Raw genomic sequence first — 13,200 nt, 5'->3', positions numbered from 1 at the left:
TATTTCTTTCTGTATTCTGAGCCCAGAAGAAAGCAGCGCTTTGGAGATCAGGATGTTCAGCATCTGTATTAATACTGACACACACTGACGCTCCGTCCTCAGCCGACTCGTCTGTATGTATGAACAGAAGAGGCATTATCAGCACAAAATCACAGCGACATGAACGCAAACACACCAACTGCTGTGCAAAACAGCAATAACACGTGTGCTTATTCGACACATCTACACTTTTATAGTTACTGTAACTTCAACAATTAATCAGGCTATTCTGAAACTGATAAAAGATGTTTCTCCACCAACAGCAATGAACATTTGACTTCAGCACTGCTGTATATTAAACATATCGACCAATCAGAGCACATGTTTACAGATGAGTGATTAAGATGACATATAAATTCTGCAATGGATTTATAAACTTTAGGAGACCAAAGGGGTCAAACTTATGCTGGACGCTGTTTATGAGGACATGAACTTCATCTGAGCAGCGTTTCATCGGAGGAAACACACAAACTCACAGATCTTCACCGCAACCCGCCAAAATAAAAGTTCAGAAAACTATCTGGAGATACTAGGGATGGGCATTTATCCAAAATATTATATTCGAATATTTGGGCTCATAAAAAACAAATATTTGTTTATTTAAATTACGTTAAATGAGAAAGACGTTATTTTTTTACATTCATCAAGATTTTGTAACCATTTCTGAACAAGCTTACGATTAAACACAAGCTTAAATTATATCTTAAGGTTTTATTTTAGTTCAAAGCATTAAACAATATGTGCAAACAAAAAATATAAAGAACAAAAGCATTTAAGCTCAAGCAGCGCGAACGGGAAAAACACTAATAAAGCAGACAGCGCCAGTTATCGTACAAAACTTAAGGTACATAATACACTCGAGTCAGTATATGGTTATCGTGTTTATATTGTTTCACCTGTTCATGTTGAGAAAAACAATAATATCCACATGCTCGGGTGAGAAAACGAGCTGCGCTGACAGACGTTGCAGAAACACAAAGATAACGATAAAACATAACGGTATGCTAAGCTAAGTTTCTAACAGCAGCACTTTGTTTTCTGTTCGTAAATATATCTCCCTCGATGAAACTTAAAGTAAGCATATGTCTCAAAATCATTTTGCTATCAGATAAGTTATCATCTCGGCTCACTCTGGAATAACTTACAGCTGCGCGTACCTGTCGTGAATGTAAGTGATTGACAGCTGTCTTTCCTCATTCGACGGGTGTTTAGTTTTCATGTGCTTTCTCATTATGATGGTGATATTATGATAACTCAGTTTCATTAATTTATTTGATCAAAAGTAATTCCATTGTGTAAGATCATTTGCATCCAAGTAATTCCAAACTTTGCGAGGCAGGCGACAACATTTTGTGACAATCAAATAAAACACGCTCCACAGCGCCACCCGGTGCATTTAGTTATAAGTGCAAGTTTTAGTGCTTAGGATTTATCAAGGATTCACTGCATTTACGGCCAGAAAAGCAACATGGTAAAATTCGAATAGTATTTTTATTTTTCGAATATTAATTACAGAATGAATATTCGAATATTCGAATATTTGTGCACACCCCTAGGAGATACACACACAAACTCACGGATCTTCACCGCAACCCGCCAAAATAAAAGTTCAGAAAACGATCTGCAGATACACACACAAACTCACAGATCTTCACCGCAACCCGCCAAAATAAAAGTTCAGAAAACGATGTGCAGATACACACACAAACTCACAGATCTTCACCGCAACCCGCCAAAATAAAAGTTCAGAAAACTATCAGCAGAAACACACACAAACTCACGCCTCCTCACCGCAACCCGGCAAAATAAAAGTTCAGAAAACTATCTGCAGATACACACACAAACTCACAGATCTTCACCGCAACCCGCCAAAATAAAAGTTCAGAAAACTATCTGGAGATACACACACAAACTCACAGATCTTCACCGCAACCCGGCAAAATAAAAGTTCAGAAAACTATCAGCAGAAACACACACAAACTCACGCCTCCTCACCGCAACCCGGCAAAATAAAAGTTCAGAAAACTATCTGCAGATACACACACAAACTCACAGATCTTCACCGCAACCCGCCAAAATAAAAGTTCAGAAAACTATCGGCAGATACACACACAAACTCACGCCTCCTCACCGCAACCCGGCAAAATAAAAGTTCAGAAAACTATCTGCAGATACACACACAAACTCACAGATCTTCACCGCAACACGGCAAAATAAAAGTTCAGAAAACTATCTGGAGATACACACACAAACTCACAGATCTTCACCGCAACCCGGCAAAATAAAAGTTCAGAAAACTATCTGGAGATACACACACAAACTTACAGATCTTCACCGCAACCCGCCAAAATAAAAGTTCAGAAAACTATCTGGAGATACACACACAAACTCACAGATCTTCACCGCAACACGGCAAAATAAAAGTTCAGAAAACGATCTGCAGATACACACACAAACTCACAGATCTTCACCGCAACCCGGCAAAATAAAAGTTCAGAAAACTATCTGCAGATACACACACAAACTCACAGATCTTCACCGCAACCCGCCAAAATAAAAGTTCAGAAAACTATCGGCAGATACACACACAAACTCACAGATCTTCACCGCAACACGGCAAAATAAAAGTTCAGAAAACGATCTGCAGACACACACACAAACTCACAGATCTTCACCGCAACCCGGCAAAATAAAAGTTCAGAAAACTATCGGCAGATACACACACAAACTCACAGATCTTCACCGCAACCCGCCAAAATAAAAGTTCAGAAAACGATCTGCAGATACACACACAAACTCACAGATCTTCACCGCAACACGGCAAAATAAAAGTTCAGAAAACGATCTGCAGACACACACACAAACTCACAGATCTTCACCGCAACACGGCAAAATAAAAGTTCAGAAAACTATCTGGAGATACACACACAAACTCACAGATCTTCACCGCAACCCGCCAAAACAAAAGTTCAGAAAACTATCTGGAGATACACACACAAACTCACAGATCTTCACCGCAACCCGCCAAAATAAAAGTTCAGAAAACTATCTGGAGATACACACACAAACTCACAGATCTTCACCGCAACCCGCCAAAATAAAAGTTCAGAAAACTATCTGCAGATACACACACAAACTCACAGATCTTCACCGCAACCCGGCAAAATAAAAGTTCAGAAAACGATCTGCAGATACACACACAAACTCACGGATCTTCACCGCAACCCTCCAAAATAAAAGTTCAGAAAACGATCTGCAGATACACACACAAACTCACAGATCTTCACCGCAACCCGCCAAAATAAAAGTTCAGAAAACGATGTGCAGATACACACACAAACTCACAGATCTTTACTGCAACCCGCCAAAATAAAAGTTCAGAAAACGATCTGCAGATACACACACAAACTCACGGATCTTCACCGCAACCCTCCAAAATAAAAGTTCAGAAAACTATCTGCAGATACACACACAAACTCACAGATCTTTACTGCAACCCGCCAAAATAAAAGTTCAGAAAACGATCTGCAGATACACACACAAACTCACTGCTCTTCACCGCAACCCTCCAAAATAAAAGTTCAGAAAACGATCTGCAGATACACACACAAACTCACAGATCTTCACCGCAACCCGCCAAAATAAAAGTTCAGAAAACTATCTGCAGATACACACACAAACTCACAGATCTTCACCGCAACCCGCCAAAATAAAAGTTCAGTTTGATGTGAAAAAACAATGACAGAAAATATATTAATATTGTATATTAGAATGTACTTCTCAAAGTCATTATATAATTTATATTAGTAATAATATTCAGTGAATTTTATGGAATTTTTTTTTTGGAATATCAAGATTTTTTTTCTATCCCTATTTAAATTTATAAAACATGTTGAGATACAAACAAAAATATTTAACAAAAACTATTATGCAGGTCTTTGACAAAAATAAAAATGCAATGTTCTGATGTACAGTTTCATTTGGCTACAATATGAATTTAAAAAATGGGTGACATTATTGGAGTTTTATGAATTTTGAAATTGAATTAACCCACTAAAACAGGACCCACACAGAAAAAGAGGTTTAGATTCCTAATAATATTAATAAATATAAATAAATAAGTTCATTAAAACATGTTTTTATGGAATATTTCCCAATCATTTTTTCCATCCATATTTCAAATGTATAAAATCTTATATATATAAAATGCACCATTTTATTTGTGAATAACTAAAAATGTGATGTTCTGTTGTAAAGTAACCATTATATTTTCATTTGGTTACATTTTTAAAAGATTCATTAGAAAAGGAATCTAGAATTTATGCAGCACTTTATTTAACAAAACAATCAATAAAAAAAATACTCTGGTTACATTTTAATAGATTCATTTAAAAAAATCCAGGAAAATAATTTAACTAAAAGCACAGAATTTGGGTAGAAATATAACACATTCTGCTCTGCAGAGTCTTTTTGTATATCCAGAGCAAACAAAATCAAAGGTTGGTTGACCCTGAGCAGCAGGGGTCATAAAGGTCAAGAGGTACGGTGACCTGGGCTCTCATCGCCCCGTCTCATTTCCTGAGCTTGTGTCGAGGAGCTGCTGGACCCCTGACTGACGGCACACAATGGGCTCATTCAGCGACCGGCCCCCATATGCCGGAGCCCCATAAAGGGGCAATCTGTCGCTCTATTGTCCAGCCACCCGTCTCTGGATCCTGACAGCAGTGCCACAATCATCCACCCCTGAGGAGACGCATGAATCACAGGCCGTGCGTCCATGCGTGCCGCGCTGCAGGAGCCCATCACAGCTGCAAACAAACAAACTCTCTGACGGCTGATATTAATGCCTGATCCGTGTGTTCTGATCACAGATTAACCTCGCCGGACGCTCACCATATGCTGGATCTACACCGCAAAAACATGTTCGTTTTCTGGCACAGATATCTAAAAATTCTGAAATCAAGACACATTAACTGCAGAAGCAAAATGACTGAGTTTTCTGAAGTGAGTTGAAGATGTTTGATGCCAGACTTTATGACCTTAACTTCCATAAAACGGAGGAAATTTTAATTTGATTCTCTTTTTAGTCACAAATGCGAGTGAAACGCAAGCACTGTCGAGCCCTGCATTATCCTGAAGAGATCTGCGTTAACACATCAGAGAGAGAGAGAGAGAGAGAGAGAGAGAGCATGAATATTAAACACATCCTCCTCTGCAGCTTTGCATAAGTTCAAAGGTCGCTGTGTCTGAAGGCTTGCTGGAAGACACGGCTCTGAGACCCGCAGCAGCATCACATGCGCTGACTTTGCTAATGAGAGTTTATTTCACCCCACAGGCTGTTGATTAAGGCCACTAATTAGTATTATTCATGTGTGTGACAGTCTGACCGATGGCCCGAGTGCATATGAGCGTCACGCGTGTCAGTGTGTCCTTCGCCATGAGCTCTGTGATCACGATCAGACATCACGCGACGCGCTTACACTGGAAGATTGCATTGCTCTTTTGGAAGCATCATTTTGTAAGAGTTTCCACAGGTTAAGCCAGAATGTGCAGCTGACGCTTCACCGCAGCTTCATATCTGCTGTAATTTCACAGTAAGTTGACAGAAGATTAGCAGAGATTACAGCGCAGCAGTGATTGAGGTCTCTCCTTTTATTTCCATATCTGCACTTAAAACAATGCAATCTTTATGTTTCTGAGCGAGCTAAAGGAGCTCAGGGCTCGACCCCAGCGGCGAATCAATCAAATATTACAGTGTTGCTTCAAAACACGACGTCTGCCGTTCTCAGATCGCTGCTGGTTAAAGTCGTCGGCTGAAATTGCACTAAAAGCCCCAGCAGGAGAAGTTTGCGATGACACACGTGAGAGGAACACACACACTCTTCAGATCTACACATGTGACTCCTAACAGCACATATGCGAAAAGTCATGTGACTCCAGGACACTTCAGTATAGAGCTCAAGTCATACGGACCACTGCTGTCATGTGTATGATTGTTTGTCCAATGTTTTGTCCAAAACTAACCCAATATTTAAAAAAGCTTTAAAAATGAAAGAAAAAACATTATAATTAAAAATGATTAATAACTGCATTAATATTAAAAATTACAAAAATGCATTAATATTAAATTACATTATATTAATTGAAAAATAAATGTAAATTGGATTAATATATTTTAAAAATGGAAAAAGTTTAATTTACTATTATTATAAAAGTAAAAATAAACAATATTAAAATGAAAAATGTAAAAAAAATTACATATTAATTAAAAATGAAGTAAATTTAATTAATCTTAAAAAATTAAACAAATGCATCAAAATAAATTATATTTTAAAATGTAAAAATTATATCAAAATAATTGTAAAAATGTAAATTGCATTAATATTAAAATGACAAAAATGTTAATATTAAATTACATGATATTAATTGAAAAATAAAAAAAATGCAAATTGGATTAATATTAAAAAGTAAAAACAAAAAAGTAAATAAAAAAACCCTGTTAATATTAAACTTAAAAATGTAAAATAAATTACATAATTAAAAGTAAAAAATTAAAGAAATGTATCAAAATTAAATTTTAAAATGTAAAATTACATATTAATGCAGTTTACATTTTTTAATTAATATTAAAAAGTAAAAACATTAATATTAAACTTAAATGTAAAAAATGACATTATAACAATGAATTACTATTTTAAAAAGTATAGATACATTACTATAAAAATAAAAAATAAAATTACATTAATATTAGACTAAAAAATGCTTAAAAACAACAATATTATTAATTTAAAATCTTAATTACATTAATTCTTTTACATTAAAATTTCATTAATGGGTATCTTTGTCTTGTTTTCAAGGAAAAATCTTCCTAAAGCTGGTCTTTTTTAAGTGAAAGAAACAGCACAGGATGAAATACACACATCTTCTAAAGCAATCTTCATATCTTCTATCAGTTTCATTCTCAGGTAAATGAGTATTAGATTTTTGGCAAGTAAATGATGACAGAATGTAAATGATCTGCTGATCTATTCCTTTAAGAGCTTCTGTGGAGCAATTTAATTGTTCATATACACACGAGTGCAATTAAGAAAAGAAAGCAGCATAAACACACACACAGTTGTAAAGAAGTTCCTTCACTAAATGACTTGTCATCTTTCTCTTATATAGCCGTGTCACGCTGTAATTATTCCAGCTTCCAGAGAGCTTTTTAAAGCAGTCTGTGTCATGAAACGCTCTATAAATACAGAGGTATTATTACGATAACATAAAGGTCTTATTATTCCATGAACGATGTGTACGTGTTCGATTCCATGTGCCGTTTCTAAAGCACATGTGTGATATTGTGCGGCTGACCCGGTAATCCTGCGCATGTCGGCCGTCTGTGCTGCACCTGTTTGTGTTCATTACAAGGTGACCATCTGACATCAGAACAGCGGTCACCTACACGTGCATGTCTGTGAGGTCAGAGGTCAGAGGACAACTGACCGCTAAATCTCTCAGCATCAAGTCAAGCTTTACTTCTACAGCGCTTCATACAGTACAGATCGTTTCAAAGCAGCTTCATAATAATAAACAGGAAAATAACAGAAACAGAGTTCAATTCTGCCGTGAAACAGCTCTTAAACGACAGCAGAGTCATGATTCACACACATTCATCTCTCATTCATTCACTAGGCTTGATTCTGTAATGAAACAAAAAATATAAACAAGGTAACTGTCACGTTTTTCTGACTTTTGATCTTTTTATATCACAATCCTGACTTTTTTCCTCACAATTCCGAGTTTACATCTTGCAATTCTGTTGTTTTGTTTCAGCCATGGGATAAACAAGTAAAAAAGATACTTGCGACTTTCTACATCACAATTTTTAGTTTATCTCTCACAATACAGACTTTCCTCAGAATTGGGACTTTTAATGTGGCAATTGCAAATTCTAACAATTCTTAGAACTGTGAGATATAATTTCAATTAAAAATGAAAAAAAGTAAATTGCATTAATATTAAAAATTATAAAAATGCATTAATATTAAATTACATTTTATTAATTGAAAAATAAAAAATTTAAATTGGATTATATATTTTAAAAATGGAAAAAGTAAATTGTATTAATATTAAAAAAGTAAAAAAATATATATATATTAAAATGAAAAATGTAAAAAATTACATATTAATTAAAAACGAAATAAGTAAATTGAATTAATATAAAAAAATGAAACAAATGCAAAATAAATTATATTTTAAAATGTAAAAATAATATCAAATTAATTGTAAAAATGCACATTGCATTAATATTAAAAATGACAAAAATGCATTAATATTAAATATAAATAATTGAAAACAATTCTGACTTTTTTCCTCACAATTCTGAGTTGCAATTCTGTTGTTTAGTTTCAGCCATGGGATAAACAAGTAAAGATAACTGCGACTTTCTACATCACAATTTTTACTTTATATCTCACAATACAGACTTTACTTCTCAGAATTGTGATTTTTAATGTGGCAATTGCAAATTAACATCTAACAATTCTTAGAAATGTGAGATATAAACTCAGAATTGCAATAAAAAAGTCAGGAATTACCCAACGACAGAATTATCCAAGTTAACGTCAGTAAATCATGGAGTGCAGCAAGGCTCTGCGTTAGGCCCTCTGCTGTTTACAATATACATGCTGCATGCAAAACTGAATTAGTTTTCACTGTTGTTACATAGAAATAAATGTGAATTAAATTGAATAGATATAATCTTCCATGCATCACAGCTCTAGCATGTTTCAGTGATTCAGAGAAAATCACCCACTCCAGATTACAGCTTCTTAATCCTGCTGTCCATTTGGCTCCTGCTGTCTGCAGCACTTTATTAAAAGCGCAGCCCTCGCTCGTGTCGAACGCAGCTGCCCTAGAAACGTTGCGCGCTGGGGAGAATGTAGCTTCAACAGTCTGCAGTGACCTTTGACCCCGCGCTCGCTGGCGCCGCTTTGTTTGAAGGTTGGCACTCGCGTTAATCGGCCTCCTGCCAGCGCCGCGGCTCTCTTACCCTCGTCTAATCGTATAACGTGAACTTACTGATGTTCTCTCTGGGAAAAGAATCATGGCCGAGTCTGGATGGCTTTTTAGAGGCTGTTCAAGCATAGAACACAACAATCAATGTCTCAGATCCGTTCTAGTGCAGTTTACAAAGTCAAGCATCACTATTACCACAGCACTCCTACTGATCAAAATCCTCAACAACACGTATTAAAGTTCAGAGTAACTCTTCCTGCAGTGTTTGCACTCCTGTCATGAATGATACTAAAAACATCCATAGCAACCACTGATGGTAGTTATATAGAGAAGCAACCCATCTGTTAGTCCTCTCTAATAAACACAAGGACGTTTCCTGACGCGCACACACACACACACACACACACACACACACCTCTTCCACCGGGGCCATTAATTTGGTTTAGTCATATGTCACCGAGCAACATGCATAACTGCAGATCCAAGCAAACGCCTTCAAACACGCCAATGACATCCTCTATCACTCATCAAGTACAGACGGAATTATGCATGAAGCCTGACGTTCATCTGGATCGCACGCTGCACATCCTTGACATGCCAATTCAATTAGGATCCAAGGGGACTGCCGGTGAATTGGACCCATGTGACTGGAAGAATTGAAGCGCCGTCATTTTTCACAGAACACAGATTGGATTTCCCACAGAATGTAATGTGATCCCAGTTAGTGCTCGGGATGCTCTAATTGACAGGTGAAGGACAACCGCATCCCATCCTCCACTGGAAAAACTGCCAAATTCCCATTCAATTCCAGAACATCAGCTCAAGTGTAGAAGACACTGGTGATGGATTTAAAGGGACAGTTCACCCAAAAAACATCAGTCTGTCATCATTTACTCGCCCTCAGGTCATTCCAGACCTGTAAGACTCACATTCTTCAGCAGATTGACAGTCTCGGTCAATGTTCACTTTCATTATATGGAAAAACAACAAGCAGTGAGACTGAAGCTGTCGGTCTCTGACATTCTGCTCAACATCCACAGAAGAACGAACGTCATACAGGTTTGGAAAGATGACAGAAGGATCATGTTAGGGTAAATTATGCCTTTAACCTTCCAATCTGCTCTTAGAATATGAACTATATCTGATTTTTTGCTGACTAGCTTACATCTTCTGTTAAAGGGGTGATTATGATTATGATTTGACTTTTTTAACTTTAGTTAGTGTGTAATGTTGCTGTTTGATCATAAACAACATCTGTGAAGTTACGACGCTCAAAGTTCAATGCAAAGAGAGATATTTTCTGTTACAGAAACGGCTGGTAGGGACTACAACGAGCTTCTTCCTGGGTTTGTGACATCACAAACCCTAAAATTTACATAAACCCCGCCCCCGAGAACACGCAACAAAGGGGGCGGGGCCATGTTGGGCTGCTTTAGAGAAGAGGAAGAGTTGTTGTAGTAGAGTGTTGTTGTCATGCCGTCATTTTACGCCGGACTGCTTCACAAACGAGGGTCAATTCAACACAAAAGATGAACATGACGGCACATGCTAGTGGATGAGTTGAATCAACTCCACAGCAACTACATCAATTTATCCACTAACCATTCAGAAACGTCTAAAAGTTGTAACTTCTTCCTGAGTCTCTCCATCAGTGTCGACTCCGGTTTGAACAATGTAAGGCTGAACACTGTCGTCATTTTGGCTGCGTGAGATTCTCCAGCTTTGTTGTTGTTGAGCTGTTAAAGCTCCGCCCTCTTCTGGAGCAGCAGCTCATTTGCATTTAAAGGGACACACACAAAAACAGCGTGTTTTTGCTCACACCCAAATAGGGGCAAATTTGACAAGCTATAATAAATGATCTGTGGGGGATTTTGAGCTGAAACTTCACACACACATTCTGGAGACACCAGAGACTGATATTAAGACTGATAAAAGCTTAGACCAAAAAGAAAGTAAAAACGGAGTGATTTGCAATAGATGCAGACAAAATGATAATACAAGCTTTTGCTTTTCACATCATCTTTAAAGGTCAACAAAACATTGGGTTGAGCCTCCATTGCGCCATTGAAAAAAGTAATGCGATCACGGAATATCCGATCTGTCTGTTTTATATATGTATATAAAATTATACTGCATCATGTTTAGTTTCTCAATCAAATTCATTCGTCAGTAAACTCAGTTCTGAATGGTGCACAACCCTGGCAACGAGCAGAAATGACTTCAGAAGAACTAGAACGTAGCCTTCACAATGAAAATGAAATCCGAGCGGATGATTAGTACAAGACTTTAAGTGCACACGGGCTGGGATAATCTGTGACTAACTTGTCCAGATCCGCCCATTTAACTTGACTGGAGTGAAATGTAATGCGACGCCGTCTGATGCGGCGAGACTCAACATCTGGCAGCAGGATGTGCCAAAGACCAGATCAACCGCTCACGTTCAGGGGAAACGCCACCGTCGACGACACTTTACATCACAGATCTGTGCTGGAAAACAGTCAGTGAGAGTTTGCAGCTGAATCGTGATTAGCGATTAGATATGCGAAGGATTAGATGGGATTTAAACACGCCTGTGTGTCTAAATCCAGGCAAATTAAGATCCGTCTGTGTTTCTCACCCATATGGCACTGGGAGGGAATGAGGAAACATCGCGCCGATTCTGTTTCACGAGCAAACATCACGAGGAGAGACTCAATGAACCGTCACACTGCATCTAATCCACATATACCTGAAAACACATCTTTTTATCTACGTTTTGACCTTCTGTCCACTGCAAAACACGATTCTATTACTCTATTTTTGGCCTAAATATTCTTAAATCAAGATGCATTTATTAGAGAAGCAAAATGACTGAAGATATTAAGACTTTTTTAATAAAGTGAGCTTGTGCTTAAAACAAGAACAAATATCTGCCAATGGATTCAGAAAAATAATCTAGTTTTAACTTTGAATTCAGTTCATTTTTCTGACCTCATCAGTTTCATTAATCAAGTGTTCATATCTTCAGTCATTTCTCTTCTCCAGTAAATGTATCTTGATTTAAGAACATATTGTGCTGGAAAACAAGACAGAAATAATAAGAATTTGCAGTGCAATTAGACACACACCCGGACGCACCAGTAAATAGTGGGATATTTTGATAATAAAATGAATTGCTTGAACTTTATTAATGTCTGGTCTCTCGTTATCATCTCAATGAGCTTTTATTATGTTTTAAACATGCATTAAGAGTTTTGTGAAGTTTGTGAAGTTTCAGTGTGGACGAGAAAGTTGGAAAACATTAGTTTGGACGGCGAATTTAAACGCACCTGGATTGATGCAGTCGTAGCCTTAAACAGAAATATGATCCGACACAACTCATTTATTCCAAGCAAACTCACCTGAACGCACTTCAGCGCTGCGCAATCTGTTCCAGCAGAGACTCGTTTATCATGAATCTTATTTCTGTTGACCTTGAAGTCATTAGAAGCCTGTTCATCTGCTCCGCTGTAAACGCTACAGACGCCCATGAGGCCGTTCACATCCGTCATCGCAATTATACCGACCGCAGACGTGAGGAGCAACACGCGCCGACATTTACATGATGGATCAACCCGGTCCGGACGGAGAGCGATGGAAACCATTACCCACAATCCCCGGCCTCCCTCTTCCCTCATTTGCAACATAAACGGTGCCGTTCTCGTCTGCGTGGAGCAGAAACGCTCAACGTGAAGAGCGTCAGGCGTCTGTCACCTGAAGCGACACGTCCCCCGAACGCTTGTAAAGACGACAGACTGTCAGCAACATTTGATGTTATTTCAGAACTGTGAGGCCGTGGTGATGGATGATCCACGTCACGGCAGACGCACCATAAATCTGAGCACTCCTCTGGGATACCACGGTAAATCCCACTGCAAAAAATCATGTTCCTCCTCAGTGTTTCTGTCTTGTTTTCCAGCTCAAATATCTAAACATTCTTAAATCAAGATACATTTACTGGAGAAGAGAAATGACTGAAGATATTAAGACTTGATTAATGAAAACTGCATCAAAAAGAAGTGAGTTTGTGCTTAAAACAAGAACAAATATCTGCTAATAGAGTCAGAAACATAATTCAAAGAGGTTTATCAGCAACGTTTTGATCATCTAAAGGCCTTAGAAATGTATTAAATATGAAACAGT

The 13,200-nt window shown here is 37.6% G+C and overlaps 1 protein-coding gene across 1 annotated transcript in view; it reads right to left on the bottom strand.

Moving 5' to 3' along the window:
- Positions 1-12,569, bottom strand: part of dcc (DCC netrin 1 receptor) — a 155,211-nt gene extending 142,642 nt beyond the window's left edge. Inside the window, exon 1 of the mRNA XM_048186510.1 lies at positions 12,420-12,569. Within this exon, the coding sequence (XP_048042467.1) occupies positions 12,420-12,569 (150 nt within the window). The remainder of the gene's footprint in view (positions 1-12,419) is intronic.
- Positions 12,570-13,200: the final 631 nt, after the last annotated feature.

The sequence above is a fragment of the Megalobrama amblycephala genome, linkage group LG4, assembly GCF_018812025.1.
Source record: "Megalobrama amblycephala isolate DHTTF-2021 linkage group LG4, ASM1881202v1, whole genome shotgun sequence".
Classification (NCBI taxonomy): Eukaryota; Metazoa; Chordata; class Actinopteri; order Cypriniformes; family Xenocyprididae; genus Megalobrama; species Megalobrama amblycephala.
The sequence above is the reverse complement of the archived record's forward strand: the minus strand, read 5'-3'. Positions and strand labels throughout refer to the sequence as shown.